This window comes from Lethenteron reissneri, chromosome 67, assembly GCF_015708825.2.
Source record: "Lethenteron reissneri isolate LAM-NWPU_2019-01 chromosome 67, ASM1570882v1, whole genome shotgun sequence".
NCBI classification, from domain to species: domain Eukaryota; kingdom Metazoa; phylum Chordata; class Hyperoartia; order Petromyzontiformes; family Petromyzontidae; genus Lethenteron; species Lethenteron reissneri.
In genome coordinates, this window is record NC_083845.1 from 8024363 (window position 1) to 8042159 (window position 17797).

The following is a 17797-nucleotide window of genomic DNA, read 5'->3' on the forward strand; positions in this document are numbered from 1 at the left end:
GAGACCCTGAAGACAACAACCCAGCCACGTGCCCGCCAGCAATGAAAAATGATAGAGGAGTCGTTAGTTTGTAAGGACTTCTAGATTTGAAGTTTTCGTGACTGCAAGGATTCATACTCTTTCATTCTTTCGGTAAAGTCACGTAGGTGAAAATAATTCACTGGTCAACACACTTCTTCTGGCATAAGGTTTTCCAACGGTTTTAAGGTAATTTTGGGGTGCTGATTCCAAATCTGGCATCAAGTATTTGAGATATCAAATATAGAATTTTCAATAAAAACTGCAGAAGAAAAATATTAAATAAATGTGGATATCTACATAAAATGATATTATAAACGCACTATCCTAAAAATACAGCACCATATTTTAACACTAAAGCAGTCACTGACTCGCAACAACTTGCAATCATAAGTGACAGAGTTAAAAATGAGATGTGATAGAGCAAATCTGAGATCAGATTTGGAATCAGCACCCTGAAATTAGTTTAAAACAGCTGCAAAAGTCCAGGCCAGAAAAAAAAATTTTGTTGACCAGTGTAATAATTTCGATGTAAAGCTTTCGTGACTGCAGGGATTCATCTTCTTGGTTCTTTCGGTAAAGTCACGTAGAAGGGAAATAATAAAACAATAAAAATAAAACATAATAAAATAATTCTCCGACAGACCTGTTCTTCACCTGAGGATGGCTGATTGCGTTGTGCCCGAAACGTCGTGAGAATTATTTTATTATGTTTTATTTTTATTATTTTATTATTTCCATTCTACGTGACTTTACCGAAAGAACCAAGAAGACAGTGTAATAATGGTTGTCCCACCTGATGACGGAAGCTTGTGTTGCCTCTGAAACGTCGTGAATTAGTTATTTTTATTTTCACCTACGTGACTCTACCGAAAGAACCAATGAGTGAGGAAGGGCTTGTCCCTTGCTTTTTATTCGACGCGTGTGCGGCGATGGCGCACAGATCGATCGAGGGTCGAATTCGAACCGCGTTGTGTGATCGGCATCGCGCTCGCTGCAGGTGTTGATGCCTCAGGGAAGTCTGGACTGTACACGCAACTGCGCACAATTCTGTGAGTCACTTATAACCGCTTTGCCGCTACTTATTGACAATTATGGACTCAGACTATTGTCCTATCATCTCATAGAGTCCCTGGCATGTAATAATATGCTACACAGTGGCAGTGGGAGTCACAACATGCCGATTTATCTCCATATATAACAATCAAAGTTGTGATTACGTGTGTCTGTTCAAAATGTTTGGCGTACTTCCTAACATGCAACAAACTGCAAATTTCCCATGTGGGTACTTTCCAGACTGTACACCATGCAAAAATTATAAAAATACACTTTTATTTTTTGGGGGTCGGGGGGAGCTCAATAATGCATCTTTTTTTAGCACGGCAAGTGAGCTGTGACTTCACATCTGTCACGTGACCTGCGCACGTAGTAGCGTAACGCGTTGTAGTGTAGTGGGTAGCGCGCCGCGCTACGAACCCGGCGACCCGAGTTCGATTCCCGCTCACGGCCACCACCGGTGACGATTATTTTAACCGCTCCTGGGCCTCCCCTAGGTCGACTCGGCCTCAAACGAGTAACTGGTGTGGTGTGAACATCGCCACTGGGGAGACAAAGGCGGCCGGGCATGGTGGATCCAAGTCCCGGGCGAAGCCAGGGTATAGTACAGCTAGTTACTAATAAACGCCAATGACCCGCCAGTGTACACGAGGGAGAGACGGTGAAAATATCCGCACAGAGAGATTGGATGTCGCAGTTGAATAATTTTGCAGGTATCTTTTCAGCATTCCGATGTTTTTGCCCAATACCAGATTCATTCCAAAATGCAAGCTTTTTTGGGTTAGAGCGCGTAAAAAAATGTGTCATTAAACCCTCCACCACCCGACACAGCCGAGTAGTAAGGTTTGTGTCACGTACACAAAACGTGCCAATTCGTTAGCAGTACAGGAAACCTGCGTGTGTTGGCGAGTAAATCCACAGCATTTACAATCTGAGAACCGCCTCTCTACGGGGAGGGTTTTCACGCGTCTGTGAGAGCTTTTAACAGCCTACGAGACAAGAAGGCTCACCTGATCGAGTCTCTAACCTTTCTACACGCTAATCTCTCACATTAACATCACCGGGCTACGGGTGCCAATTGTAAACCTCGGCCAAGAAAACTCAACAGCCAGACACTTCTACAGAAACCATCGCCGGCATTGGAAATTTGCCCGGGACAATTTTTTTTAAAACATGGAACACAATTTATTTTTCAACCGTGTCTTCGCATCTAATCTTTATCACGATTCCTCCCTCACACCCACCACCCCCCCACCCTCCGGGAAAAATTGATCGACGTCTTTGGCCGACCACCGTCCACCGATTTCCCGTTGCGAGAAAGGGTAGTTGTCTGATGTATAGAAAGTTAACGACGCCCGTCTGTGCCAGACAGCGGAGAAGTTCTTCGCTGTTTGGCAAAGTGCGTATTTTTTTTTGCACGTGTAATGCACGTGTAATGCGGGCGTAAATGGGCGGGGCGGATATGACGATCCGAGAGGGAGGAGTCAGGGTCACGTGGGGGAGAAGTTATAGCGGGGAGACAGGAAGCCATCGGGGTCAGTCGGGGGAGTGAAGGGTGGTGAACACGTTGGGTGGTCGCCGTGCCTCAGCCTGGTGGCTGAGGGGCTCATGACGGCGCCAGCCAGCGGGGTGGAAGAGAGTTGGGGATAGAGCTGAGGTTGGAGATGGCGAGATAGCCACAGAGGCCACGCAGGGCTGAGGTTGGAGATGGCGAGATAGCCACAGAGGCCACGCAGGGCTGAGGTTGGAGATGGCGAGATAGCCACAGAGGCCACGCAGGGCTGAGGTTGGAGATGGCGAGATAGCCACAGAGGCCACGCAGGGCTGAGGTTGGAGATGGCCAGATAGCCACAGAGGCCACGGAGGGCTGAGGTTGGGGAGTGGCGAGATCGCGACACACGGTAAGACTCGGCACCGCCGGCCAGCGGTGACCGAGCACGGAGGAACAGGGAGCAGCGGTGGAGCTGCTGTGAGAGCAGCCAGAGGGCTGCACCAAGAGCCTGCAGCGGAGCTGCAGGAGCGCGGAAGGCTACGGGAGCGAAGGCAGCTGTGGAGCTGCCAGGCAGAGAGTCTCAGGAGGAGTGCCGTGAGGGAAGGAGAACGCGAACCCAAATAAAGGACACGGAGACAGAACCAGGGTCGAGTCCTTTATTACACACGTAGTGGTTAACAACATTATCATCATCATCACAGGCCATCGCTCGTAACGAACTTCCAGAGAAAATTTCGATTTAAAGCTTTCGTGACTGCAGGGATTCATCTTATTGGTTCTTTCGGTAAAGTCACGTAGAAGGGAAATAATAACATAATAAAAATAAAACATAATAAAACACAATTCTCACGACGTTTCGGACACAAAGCAAGCAGCCGTCCTCAGGTGAAGAACAGGTCTGTCGGAAAGACAGCGTCTGAAAGACAGCGTCATTCAGACGCTGTCTTTCCTTCCAGAGAAAAGTTGAATTATCTGTGGGTCCGAAGCTGGCTGAAGAGAGCGATCTGGGACTGACAAGATTCTGCTGCAGCTCAGACACGTGTGACCAGAGTGAGTTGGAACTGATTGCATGAGCTCCCCCTGTTCTACAGAGTAAAAGTGAGTGAGTGGAGTTTGTATGAGCTCCCCCTGTTCTGCAGAGTGAGTGAGTGGAGTTTGTATGATCTCCCCCTGTTCTACAGAGTGAGTGGAGTTTGTATGATCCCCCCCTGTTCTACAGTGAGTGGAGTTTGTGTGATCTCCCCCTGTTCTACAGAGTGAGAGTGAGTGAGTGGAGTTTGTATGAGCTCCCCCTGTTCTACAGAGTGAGAGTGAGTGGAGTTTGTATGATCTCCCCCTGTTCTACAGTGAGTGGAGTTTGTGTGATCTCCCCCTGTTCTACAGAGTGTGTGGAGTTTGTATGATCTCCCCCTGTTCTACAGAGTGAGAGTGAGTGGATTGCAACACAAGCAATCATCATCAGGTGTGAAAACCACAGTAAGGAAATTTTCTGTGTTGTCTATATTTATTTAAAGTTGATGTGACGTCACATTTCTCACCTCCCCCCCCCCTTCGTCACACATCGTCACAAATGTCTGACCCACCCCCCCCCTCCCCCCCCTGTGCGTGACGTCATTTATGGCCGGCCCCTCAACCAGTGCGCCATGGGCCCCCTTGAAACCCCCGTTCCGTGCCCGGCAACCCTCGCACCCCCTCCTCACTGCATGCAGCACGTGCCTTTCCCAGTCCAACGATGTCACTGCACGTAGACGAACACCGCCCATAGTCTCAGCGCCGCAACTCCCAATAGCACGTTCGGCTACGTACGGTGCGAAAGAAGTTCAACGTACACACTTACATACAGACTGCCCATCGACTAAGACTGCCCATAGACTCAGCACTGCACCTCCCATTAGCACGGTTGGCTACGTACTGGTGCGAAAAAAGTTCAAAGTACGCACTTTACATACAAACAGCTGGAAATGACCCCCCACCCGCGTCCCCCGCCACCCCGTGCCCCCTAAACAAAAAATGACATTTGCAAGCCTCCACCATAAAACAAAAAAAATCATTTTTTTGTCTTTCCAAGAGCTTCCCCCCACCCCCCACCCATGTTTCTAATTTGCCATTTATGAGCCGCGATCAATTCCGTCAAAAGAGGCTTTGCCTTGTTTACTGCGCCTCGCGATCGACCGACCGAACGACTGTTTCTCTCCCCGTCCGAGCCGCCCACGGCTCCACTTTCATCGCTACCCCCCCCCCCCCCCCGCCGCCCCCCCCGGACAGGACAGACAGATTGGTTTGAAGGGGAGTGGCGGTGGGAGCAGTGGCAGTCCGTCATAGACACTGGACATCCGTGTCGGGGCCAGCTCCGAGCACCGCCCGCTGGCGAGGGGAAACCCTCCGCCAAGAAGGCTTGCGGCCGAATCGTCCAGACGGAGAGTAAAGACACGTTCATGAACTAAACTGAGATATTGGGTTTTTGGTATTTGGCCAGATATGGCCCCTCACTGAACTACGGAGGGGACTTTTTCAGAAGCGACCTGGTCCATCACGAACGATGGCGCAGCCAGGTGGCTCATCACCGTCGCGTGGAAAATTCATGGCAGCCAAAGAATCTAAACGCGTGGCGTTGATTCTAAACGTGGAGAGAAAAACCGGAGGACCCGCGGAAAAATCCACGTGGCCACGGGGAGAGACACGCAAACTCCAAATACACAGCAGGCTTCAGGGTTGGGATTGAACCCACGACATCCTGCATACCGGGTGAGGTAGTCAACATCTCACAGGGGAGAGAGACACGCAAACTATAAATATACATCAGGCATCAGGTTCAGGATTGAACCCACGACCTTCTGCATACCAGGCGAGGTAGTTAACATCTCCCCGGCCTTCCCCGTAGCCTCTGTACAAATAGCAGTTGCTTGTGGTGGGGTACAGTGGAGGCACTGTCAACTGTGGGCCCCTTCCACCAGCAGTCGTGTGAGCAAGCAGCTGCAGGGCTGCGCTTTTGCCTTACAGGAGCGGGGGTGGCAGTGCAGCGTTAACGCGCGTGCCTCGCAGCAAGAAGCTCCGCAGTTCGATTCCGAACTCGGGTAACTTTCTGTGTGGAGTTTGCACGTTCTCCCTCTGTTCTGTAGAGTGTGAGTGGAGTTTGTATGATCTCCTCATGTTCTGCAGAGTGAGTGAGTAGAGTGTGTATGTTCTCCCTCTTGTTCTACAGAGTGAGTGAGTGGAGTTTGTGTGATCTCCGCCTGTTCTACAGAGTGAGTGAGTGGAGTTTGTGTGATCTCCGCCTGTTCTACAGAGTGAGTGAGTGGAGTTTGTGTGATCTCCGCCTGTTCTACAGAGTGAGTGAGTGGAGTTTGTGTGATCTCCCCCTGTTCTACATAGTGAGTGAGTGGAGTTTGTGTGATCTCCCCCTGTTCTACAGAGTGAGTGAGTGGAGTTTGTGTGATCTCCCCCTGTTCTACAGAGTGAGTGAGTGGAGTTTGTGTGATCTCCCCCTGTTCTGCAGAGTGAGTGGAGTTTGTGTGATCTCCCCTTGTTCTACAGAGTGAGTGAGTGGAGTGAAGTGTGTATGTTCTCCCCCTGTTCTGCGTGGACTTCCCCCCTGTTCTCCGCTTTCCTCCCGACAGCTACAACAACAACAACAATAAACTACATGCAATGCAACTGGTCTCCACCTAAGCATCCAACTTTAAAAGGTCACCTGGCAAATCACTCAATCGGCATTCACAATATTTATTCATACCGGAGGAATCCCTAAAGCCATGACGCCCTTTTATAACAAATGTCCAGTAGGGGCACGCGGTCAAAGCGTTACAACAACAAACACAATCAAATCAAATAGATTATTTTATAAAATAATTATTATTTTATTGTATAAAATATAATTATTTTATTTTCTACCCACGTGACTTTACCGAAAAAAACTAAGATATGGATTCCTGCAGTCACGAAAGCTTCAAATCAACAAACGCAATACAACACGACAGTAGTGCAAAGCAGCAGCAGCACCCTCCTGACTGTGAGTGGTGAGATGTTAACTACTTCACCTGGTATGCAGGAGGTCGTGGGTTCGATCTCAACCCTGACGCTTGCTGTATATTTGGAGCTTGCAGTGTCTCTCTCTCTCTCCACTGGTTGCATGGACTTTCCTCCGGGTCCTCCGGTCTTTCCTCCGCATTTAGAATCAACGTCACGCGCTTCAAGTATTTGGCTGACGCTATAAATTTCCACCCGATGACGATAAGCAACTTCATTGAGCTATCATCTGCGATGGCCAACGAGGCCTTACCTGGTAAAACAATAATAAAAACATTCGAGCGGTTTTAGTTTCGTTTTCCAACGAGCGTCACCTTTCGCTACTCCAGTAACATGGCCATGCAGTCGTTGAAAATCTCTCCCTCTCCATCCATGCCTCCGAACACCAGGCAGAGGGACGCGCTGCCACCGGCGGTGCCGCCGGGGTCTCCGATCACCGATGCCGGGCCCCGACCAGCGCCGGCGGTGACAACGTCCGGGCCGTGCAGCGGCGCGACGCCGGTCGCTCCGCTGGGAGCGGACGATGGGGAAGCGGCACGCTCCGTCTCGTCGGGTGAGCGGCGTGGGGCCGACTCGGACTGACCAGCAGCGTCACGAGGAGGAGGATGAGGAGGTGATGAGGCTCCGGCAACAGCAGCAGCTGCGTCTTGTGATGGTAGTTCTGGTGAGTCCTACGGATTGGGCGGACGGACGTGTTTGTGAAATGGGCGGCTGTCAGCTTTTGAAAATCAACGTAAGTATTAAACCAACTCAAACTTCAAACTATGTTTTACTTTAGCAGGTAAGGCCCAATGAGCTGAGTAGCTGTATTTCAGAAACGACCTGGCCACAAATTATAGCTCTACAAAGTGGCTTATCACGTGGAGATTTATAGAAGCCAAATAATCGGGATGAACGTTTATTCTAAATGGGGAAGGAAAAATCCGGAGGACCCGGAGAAAAATTCACGGAACCACGGGAAGAATTTCCAGGCGTCAAGGTCAGGATCGAACCCATGACCTCCTGTATACCAGGCGAGGGAGATCTCACCATCACCGAGTCCAAATACCGTTTTTCAAGAGGGTCCTGCAAAACTGAGATGTTTGGCAACATTTAATTTGTAAAGCGTGCTCTTGAAAGTGGGAGGAAACCCACCATGCGTATAAAGGGTTAACTCTTCAGAGATCCACACGAATGGGGTCAAAAACACACGTGTTGTACTGCCATCTCCTAGCCACCTCGCAGCCCCAGGAAATTGCGTGGAGGGGAGTGGAGTGAGATGAGAGGGGAGAGGCAGGACAGAACGTGGAGAGGAGTGGAGCGAGATGAGAGGGGAGAGGCAGGAGAGTGCGTGGAGGGGAGTGGAGTGAGATGAGAGGGGAGAGGCAGGAGAGTGTGTGGAGGGGAGTGGAGTGAGATGGGAGGGGAGAGGCAGGAGAGAGTGTGGAGGGGAGTGGAGTGAGATGGGAGGGGAGAGGTAGGAGAGTGCGTGGAGGGGAGTGGAGTGAGATGAGAGGGGAGAGGCAGGAGAGAGCGTGGAGGGGGGTAGAGTGAGATGAGAGGGGAGAGGCAAGAGAGAGCGTGGAGGGGAGTGGAGTGAGATGAGAGGGGAGAGGCAGGAGAGTGCGTGGAGGGGAGTGGAGTGAGATGAGAGGGGAGAGGCAGGAGAGTGCGTGGAAGGGTATCGTGAGAGCCTACAGAGGATAGTGCTGAGTAGCGCAATCGTGCAATTGACCTGGGGTCATCGCTGAGCCTTGCGAGCGTGCACTCGGCCTTGCCTGCGCACGGGACAGCTGTGCAGCGCGTGTGTCGTTGTCGTACCGGTCTGAGACGGGTGACCCAGGGGATGATACACATGGCATGGTCGAGTCGTGGGGCCGGGGGTGGACAGTTCAGCTTCACCAGCGTCCACCGCTGCTTATCTGCCAACAACGTACATAAAACCGTCCATCGCAAGCGTCCATCACAAGCGCCCATCACAACAACTGTTCATCACAAGCGCCCATCAATTCACGCATGAAGGTCAAAGCGATCTGGCCACAAATGATAGCACAACGAAGTGGCTTATCGCGTGGAAATTTATAACAGCAATACTTTAAATGTGTGCTATTGATTCTGAATGTGGAGGGAAATACCGGAGGACCCGGGGAAAAATCCACACGACCACGGGGAGCGAGAGACACACAAAAACTCCAAATATACAGCAGCAGGCGTCAGGGTCGGAATCGAACCCACGACCTCCTGTACACCAGGCGAGGTAGTTAACACCTCGCCACCGCCGCGCCCTTATACACAAAACGTACGTACACGCGTGTGCATGGGTCCTTCCCACGTGCCCATGCGTCTGTGTGCTAGTGTGCCTGCGTGCCAGCGTGCGTGCCAGCACGCGTGCCAGCGCACTTTCCAGCGTGCGTGCCAGCATGCGTGCATGCGTGCCAACGTGCGTGTGTGCGTGCGTGCCAGCGTGCGTGTGTCAGCGTGCGTGCCAGCGTGTGTGCGTGCGTGCCAACGTGCGTGTGTGCGTGCGTGCCAGCGTGCGTGTGTCAGCGTGCGTGCCAGCGTGTGTGCGTGCGTGCCAACGTGCGTGTGTGCGTGCGTGCGTGCGTGCCAGCGTGCGTGTGTCAGCGTGCGTGCCAGCGTGTGTGCGTGCGTGCCAACGTGCGTGTGCGTGCGTGCCAGCGTGCGTGTGTCAGCGCGCGTGCCAGCGTGTGTGCGTGCGTGCCAGCGTGCGCGCGTGTGTGCGTGCCAGTGTGCGCGCGTGCGTGCCAGCGTGCGTGCCAGCGTGCGTGCCAGCGTGCGCGCGTGAGTGCCAGCGTGTGTGCGTGCGTGTGTGCGTGCGTGCCAGCGTGCGCGCGTCGCTCACCGACGTGAAACTTGTAGGCGCAGCTCAAGGCCCCCGCGGGGCCCAGGCCCCCGAACGTGAAGAGGAACCTGCCGTGGGCCAGGGCGGCGTGCGCGGCGCGGCCCGACGGGACGTCCCCACGGCAACGCACCTTCTCCCAGCGCAGGGCCGCTGTGGGCCGGGGCAGGGAAGACAAAGCGCGCGTCATCACGTGGTCGTACCACCCGTTGGCGGAGTAGGGGGCACAGGTGGTGCATCAGCCAGTCATCTCGGTCATCTCGGTCATCTCGGTCATCTCAGTCAGTCGACCCGTAGCACCTGCTGGGTCTGCCCCGTGACCTCCTGCCAGAGGGCGTTCGACACTTCACGTGGCCTCAAGGTGCACATGGCCTGGCACAAGCGTTGTGGTGACGTCACCGCCACTTAGTGGCGAATGGCGGTTGTTGTTGTGCCACCCGTTGTTGTTGTTGTTGTGCACGGCTGCGTGGGTTTACACGGTTGTGCCGTTGCGAGTCTCTCCATCGTGTATTCCGGTTGTGCCGCCTGCTGTTGTTGTACCGTACGTACCCAACCGTGCTGAACAGAAATAGCAGTTCAAAAGAAATGAGATTTGAATCGAGATGTAAAAGTGCATTAGCTCCAACGGCTTCCTAATATCCTGGAAGAGAATTCCAAACAGCCGCAACGTATCTCTGTCGTGTATCCGGGTCGTGCCACCTGTTGTCATTGTTGTTGTTGTTGTTGTGTATACAACTGTGTGTGTTTACCCAACATCCCAATGCTGCAAAGTTAACCGCAAATGTTATTCGGGGGGGGTGGGGGGGGGTGACAGAATAGTGACAGACGAGCGGACGACGATCGCCGCCGGCGACGATGACTACGACGGCAGCGAAGATTTCGCCACGAATCGGGAATGAGTCCGCTCGCAAAGACTCGGGCGCCCCCTAGTGTGCACACGGCATGGACAGGCGAGGACCACAGCAGAGGTCGCAACCGGGTACCCGATACCCGTACCCTACCCGATACCCGTACGGGTTCCCGTTTGCGACCCTGGTGCGGCCGGATACGGGTAAGGAATCAAACCCCGTTTGCGACCTCTGACGCGCGCCCACCCCCCCAGAGGATTTATTCGGGTGTAGTGTTAAAACTAAACGAAAACAATTTTTATTTTACCAGGTAAGGCTGAACTGAGCTTCATGGCTCTTTTTCAGAAGCGTGGCTATCGCGAATGATCGCTCGGCGAAGTGGCTTATCATCGCGTGGAAATTTATGGCGGCAGCCAAATGCTCGATACGTGGAGGGAAAAACCGGAGGACCCGGAGAAAAATCCACGTGACCACAGAGAGAGAGATGCAAACTCCAAATATACAGCAGCAGGTGTCAGGGTCGGGATCGAACCTATGACCTCCTGTACACCAGGCGAGGTAGTTAACATCTCCTAGCCACCGTGATGATGATGAGAGAGAGACACGCAAACTCCAAATATACAGCAGGTGTCAGTGTCGGGATCGAACCAACGACCTCCTGTACACCAGGCGAAGTAGTTAACATCTCATAGCCACCACGGTGCCCCTAGTATGTATTACGTTGAACTTCTTTAGAACATTCCGTAGCCAACCGTACTCATCGGAGGTGCCAAGTGTTAACGGATGAGTCTCAAGAGAGACCCTGGGAAAGGCCCTCTTCGCGCGGCGTTAGTAGCCGCGACTCGGCTCCCATGTCCGGCACGCTCACCGGTGTCCAGCACGTGGAGGTCGGAGAGGAAGTCGGCACCGTCCATGCCAGCGTGCACGTAAAGCCGAGCGCCGACGCACGCCACCGCGTGGCCGTGCCGCGGTGACGGGGCCGCGCCGGTGGTCTCGGGGCACGACCAGCGCCGGTTCACTGCGCGGGACAGAACGGTACGCGTCACTACCACAGCGTCGCTACCGTACACGCACCGCAGTGGTGGTTCTCCACAGAAGCCGAGCTTGACACCGCTGGTACCGGTCATCGGCAAGTCCACTCAGCTCCACATACTCCCTGTACCGCATCAGCTCCGTCTCTTCTCCAGCTCGTGCCACTCACTCACCCACCCACTCATCAAACTCACTCTTCCGCTCACTCACTTACTCATCCACTCACTCACTCACACACTTACTCATCCACTCACTCACTCACTCACACACTCACTTACTCATCCACTCACTCACTCACTCACACACTCACTCATCAGTCCACCTTTTCACCAGCCCATGCCGCTCACTCACCCACTCATCAACCCATCTGTTCTCTAGCCCGTGCTGCACCCATTTATCCCCCTCCATCTGGCCAAACAGAAGCTGCTTGGACATGCGGTGGCTGGCCAACGCAGCCTCGCCTGCCGTTGGAGCTCACTGATGATGGGACCAAGTCCAGATCTTTCAAGGATCTGTAAGCGCCTCACACTGTAATCTAGTCTGGTTCAAACCAGGATTGATCATAAGCAGGGCCAGCCTGAATGTTTCAAGCAGCCGGTGCGGGTGTTCCAGTCGGAGTCCACGTTTTACAAGCGTAGAGAAGAGATGGCGAGACTGTGTAGTGGCAGAGAAGAGCCTAGTCTTCATTTGCAGCGACAGGCTAAGCAGCTTCCACACAGCCATTACTTACGCAGCCAATGAGAAGATAATTCCACTTGACAGATTCGAAGTGCGATCTCCGCTGCCAAACCGGAACCCGTCGTGAGCGCACTGCCACGAATATGGGAATTGTTCCACTCTCTCCACAAGCGCTCCATTGCAGCAACAAGAGAAAGACAAAGATACCCGCCCCCCCGTATAGGCTTAACAGACTGTCGGGGCAAGTGCTTCTTAGCGAGTCGCACCTATGAAGGCCGGCACGGCACGCGAAGGGGTGGGTGGCCAGCACCACGTCCGGCCGCGCCTATCCATACACACAGACACAAGTACTACTCGTTTGAGGCTGAGTGGACCTCGTGTGGGGGGGGTACACTCACCAGAGTCGAAGGCGTAGAGGCGGGCGTCCCTGACGGCGCTCGCCCCGTGCGCTCCGCCCCCCACGACGTACAGCGTGCCCCCCACCGCCGCCGCACCGCTGTGGTACGTGCGGGGGCAGGGGGGGGTGCCCCCCACTGGGGGGCTCTCCCACCTGCGTTGCTCTGACAAACACAGAGACGCCCCCCCAAACCCGGCCCCATTCAAACCTGGTTACCGCGTCGCGCGCTTTCGGACGCGCTGCTGTGGCTGTCTGGAACGCTCTTCCTTCTGATATTAGGAAGCCACTGGAGCTATGATGCACTTTTAAATCGTCGTCTAGATTAACAAACTCATTACTTTAGAACTACTTTTTGTGTTTAGTTTGTTGTCCTTCCCCCGCACCTTTGATTAGCAGGGTTGTCTACGTATGGTGCGAAAGAAGTTCAACATACGCACGTACCAATATTTTGGAACAGCCCTGTTTCCTCCCTTAACATCGTAACTCTGCCTTAAATTAATATCCTGAAGCATAATGAGTGCTGGATACAACTGCATTTGCAAATGTGATTTGTAACTTTCATACTTACCCATGTATGGATATTGAACATATACATACGTTTCATATTAAGAGTTATAAGCCATTTATTTTTGGTTTCGACCACGTAATAATCTCACTAAATTTGCATCGTCAAGACCCTCCCCACTATGCCAGGCGACCGCGTTACGCGAAGGGGCGACTCACCCAAATCCAACCGCTGAACGCAATTCCTGTTGCCCGTACGATCGGCTCCGCCAAAGACCCACAGCCCGGCGGAGCTGTTACTCGCGAGCGATGGAGGAGGAGGAGGAGGGCTCTCTGTGGAGCCGCGAGGGCTTCCATCCAAAGCCACCTCGGCACCACTTGCGCGCCCGCCACCGCCTTCCGGGGTGGAACTATTTTCATCGGCGGGACTACTTTCAGCGAGGGGGGCGGAGGGAGAGATGAAGGCGGCATGTTCGTAGCGCGGCTGCAGGCCGCGCCAGTCGGGGGTACGCCACTCGTAGGTATCTACACGCGCGCAGAGAGACACACACGCACACAAAGACAAAGATTCTCTGTATAGCCTGTAACAAACTGTTGGGGCAAGTGCTGTTAGCGAGGACCTATGAAGGCCGGCACGGCACACGAGAAGGTGGGTGGCCAGCACCACGCCCAGGTACCTTCATCTCCCTACTGACAATGTTTAAACACATCACCAGGTGCTCATTTGCGGCTAAGTTCACCTGGGGAGGCCCAGGATCGGTTCATATATTGGTCACGGATGTTGGCCGTGAGCGGGAATCGAACCCGGGTCACCGGGTTCGCAGCGCAGCGCGCTAACCGCTACGCTACGGCTCCCACCACCACAACGCCACACACACACAAATACGCGCGTGAGCGCACCCAGGTCCAGAACCACCGTGTGCTTGAAGCTGGCCTCGGGATTGGCTCCGCCGACGATCAGCACCCGTCCCATGGCTCCGCGCCGTGAGCCCGCCAGGTGCGTGCAGGTGTGGCCCACGGTGACGGGGGGCGGTTGGCCACGTGGGGCTAACACGTACCTGCCCCACGGCCAGATGGGGAGGGGAGGGGGGGCACACACACACACGTACACGCTGCGTATATACACGATTATACGTACACGTACGAAACACACACATACACGCGTATACGTACACCCCCGGCCGGCTGCTCCCCAACCCCGCTTTCAGATGCGCTTCTGCGGCCGTCTGGAACGCTCTTCCTTCCGATGTCAAGAAGCCGCTGGAGCTACGCACTTATAAATAATTTAGATTGAGAACTAATTTCTTGAGAACTGCTTTTTGTGCTTAGTTTGTTGTCCTTCCCTCGCATCTCCGATTAGCACAGTTGACTACGTAAGGAGCCAAAGACGTTCTACATACACACATATATCTTCCTTGCCTGGTATGCAGAAGGTCAGGGGTTCGATCCCGACCCTGACGGCTGTATATTTGGATTTTGCACCTTCTCCCCGTGGCCGCGTGGATGTCTTTCTCCGGGTCCTCCAGTTTTTTTCCCTCCACATTTATAAACACGTGTTTAGACTACTTGGATTATTTTGGCTGCTATAAATTTCCACGCGATAAGCCACTTCACTGAGCTATCATTTGTGGCCAAGTCGCTTCTGAAAAAGGAGCTCATAGCTCAGTGGGCCTGACCTGGTAAAATAAAAAAAATTGTTGAGTCTCATTCTTCATTTTTTGGTGATTTTATAACCTTTTCTATACTTTGCCACTCCTATCGTGTTTTTTGTAGTCATACCTCGGTATACGACCGCTTTGGAATACGTCGAGTGTGGTAGACGTTGTGTTTTGACGAGAGAGAAATGTCTTGAGATACGACGTGTTGCTTGGGATACGACGCGCTTGCTATCAACTTCTCTCAGCAAAGTAAAGTGATGTTAAATTGTATTTTTATTTAAATTTATTTTTATTTATTTATGCATTTATTTTAATTTATGTATGCATTTGAGTAATAAGTAGTGTCTAAATTATTTTATACAACCCCATTAATGTATAATATGCCCAAAAAATATTATTTCTTATACTCTGGAATGGATTATTTCCTTTCCCGTTATTTCTTATGGGAAAAATCCGTTTGGTATACGTCATTTTCGGTAAAAGTCCTACCTTCCGGAACGAATTAACGACGTATACCGATTTACCACTGTAATTGTGATTGTTGTTGTAACTTTCTGACCCTGTGCACCTACTGGACATGTGTGAAAAAAAAGCTTGAAAGCTCATCGGATTCCTCCTCCAGTATAAATACACATTCTGATTCTAGATTTGAAGCTTTCGTGACTGCAAGGATTCATATTCTTAGGTCTTTTCGGTAAAGTCACGTAGGTAAAAAATTATAATTAATTAAAGTAAAATAAAATAAAAATAAAATAAAAATCACGACGTTTCGGAGGCAACACAAGCTTCCGTCTTCAGGTGGAACCGTCACAGCCCGACAGCTGTATCAAGTAAATGAGAGATTACAGGAGATACCACTCCGTATATATAATGGTTGAGGGGGGGGAAGGGCCAGGAATGGCCCACTTTTTATTATTATACTTTACCGAAAAAACCTAAGAATACACATTCTGATTCTGATTGAACGCACCGTGTGAACTCAAGCGATAACAAACCGTTAAACGCTTTTACGGGTGACACTTTAATTAGGTTGGACGTGCCCGCTAGTGCAGGTTCTTAACGACACAAATGTTGGTCAGATCGTTACGGTGGGCTAACATCTCAAAAATCAATTATGAATCAGGATATTTCATTTGTCCGAGGGGGATCAAAACAATCGTCTGGAACAAAAATACATTATTTCCAATACAAGTAACACTGTTCATTCACGTTATCATTTGATTGTAATTTTCTCCCCTAATTTATTGAAAAAAAAATTGCGGTCGGGATCGCAAAAAAAAAAAATGCGCGCCCCAAAGTTGGGTCAACGGGCACCCATGGGTTGTACTGTGCGAAAGAACTTCAACGTGGTGGCTATGAATGAATGCCTCCTTACCAAAGTCCCGGCTTTGGGATGTCACCAGGCTCCAGGATGGCATGCAAATCCATGATTCCTGATCTTCCAGCACTGCTGCCTGCGAAATGAAAACACCACGAGCTTCCGACAGCTTCATTCAGGAAATAACAAAAGAGCGCAGGACGCATTACCTGCTAGGTAACCGGGTAGTTATTAGTGGCATTCAACGGAGAAAACCCCATGCAGAAGACGGGGAGAACATACAAACTCCACTCGTCTTCTTGGTTCTTTCGGTAAAGTCACGTAGAAGGAAAATAATAAAATAATATAAATAAAACAATAAAATAATTCTCACGACAGACCTGTTCTCCACCTGAAGACGGCTGCTTGCGTTGTGGCCGAAACGTCGTGAGAATTATTTTATTATGTTTGATTTTTATTATTTTCCTTCTACGTGACTTTACCGAAAGAACCAAGAAGATGAATCCCTGCAGTCACGAAAGCTTTAAATCGAAACTCCACTCACTCATACACGCACACACATTCGCTCTCACATTCACATCGCCTTCACAGACTGTTGGGGCAAGCGCTGTTAGGGAATATCAGCAGCACCTATGAAGGCCGGCACTGTGGCACAAGAGGGTTGTGGGTGGCCAACACCACGCCCGGCCGCCTTTGTCTCCCCAATGGCGATGTTTACACACCGCACCTGGTGTGTAAACGTCAGGTACACACCAGGTGTGTGAGACACAACAAGACAAAGATCCCTCACGTAACAAGACTGTTGGGGCTAATGCTGTTGGAGAGTAGCACCTGTGAAGGCCGGGATGACACACGAGGATGAGGGTGGGTGGCCAGCACCACGCCCGGCCGCCTTTGTCTCCCTCGAGTGGCGATGTTGACGCAACGCAGCAAGGCACTTCATGCGAAGGCCCAGGAATGGGTTAATCGAGTCCGCTGCTTGTGATAACAACTTTGGTCAGGAAATTGTAATCGCTAAGAATAATAATGATGATGTCCCTGCATATACAAGCACAATAAGCATTCTTAATAAAGACCATCTGCTACGCACGGAGGTCGCCCATCCGAGCACCGACCAGTGCTCCAACCGGCTTAGAATAAAATCTTGACTTAAAGCTTTCGTGAAACGCAGGAATTCACACTCTTTATCACAAATTGGTACCTATTTTAACGGCCCCCGCTCCTCCCCCCCCCCCCCGTAGACAACACGTACGGTCAAGTGCGTGTGAATCGCCGGCTTCAATGAGGCGCCACGCGTCAACACGTGCTGGTGTTACAGAGGCAAGCGACTAAAACTTAATAAAGTTAAATGCTTAAGCGACGAATAAGCGAAGCGGCGCATCACAAATGTGACGGTCACGGAGCGGAGGGGGTGGAGCCGAGATAAGACGACGCCTCCGATTGGTCCGTCGATTACCGAGTGACGATGTAACGACGAATACGATTGGTTGTTAAGCGATGACGTCAGCGAGATACGGACGCCGGAAGTTAGTATGGTTATCTTCTTGATTCTTTCGGTAAAGTCATCACGTAGAAGGGAAATAATAAAATAATGACAATTTTACATAATATAATAATATAATAAAATAATAAAAATAAAAATTGTATAATATAATAAAGCAAAAATAATAAACTAATATAGTATTATTATATAATAAAATAATTATATTCCATAATTATTTTTCGATTTAAAGCTTTCGTGACTGCAGGGATTCATCTTCTTGGTTCTTTCGGTAAAGTCACGTAGAAGGGAAATAATAAAATAATAAAAAGTAACACATTTTATAATTATATAATATAATAAAATAAAGCAAAAATAATAAACTAATATAGTATTATTATATAATACAATAATTATATTACATAATTATTTTTCGATTTAAAACTTTCGT

At 51.0% G+C, this 17797-nt stretch overlaps 1 protein-coding gene across 3 annotated transcripts; it reads right to left on the reverse strand.

Moving 5' to 3' along the window:
- Positions 1–3218: 3218 nt before the first annotated feature.
- LOC133360200 (rab9 effector protein with kelch motifs-like) lies at positions 3219–17272 on the reverse strand. 3 transcript variants are annotated; one of them, XM_061578822.1, is made up of 9 exons: positions 17119–17272; positions 15924–16002; positions 13791–13948; positions 13110–13415; positions 12388–12549; positions 11148–11297; positions 9435–9584; positions 8393–8493; positions 3219–7263 (listed from the first exon to the last, which is right to left on the reverse strand). In XM_061578822.1, exons 2-9 carry the CDS (start codon positions 15974–15976, stop codon positions 6913–6915), a joined length of 1431 nt encoding a protein of 476 aa, XP_061434806.1. In that variant the 5' UTR covers positions 15977–16002; positions 17119–17272; the 3' UTR covers positions 3219–6912. The 3 variants fall into 3 exon arrangements, with proteins under 3 accessions (XP_061434806.1, XP_061434803.1, XP_061434807.1); XM_061578819.1 differs by lacking the exon at positions 17119–17272 and adding an exon at positions 16698–17097; XM_061578823.1 differs by lacking the exon at positions 17119–17272 and adding an exon at positions 16698–17097 and having other exon boundaries at positions 15924–16025.
- Between the last annotated feature and the right edge of the window lie 525 nt (positions 17273–17797).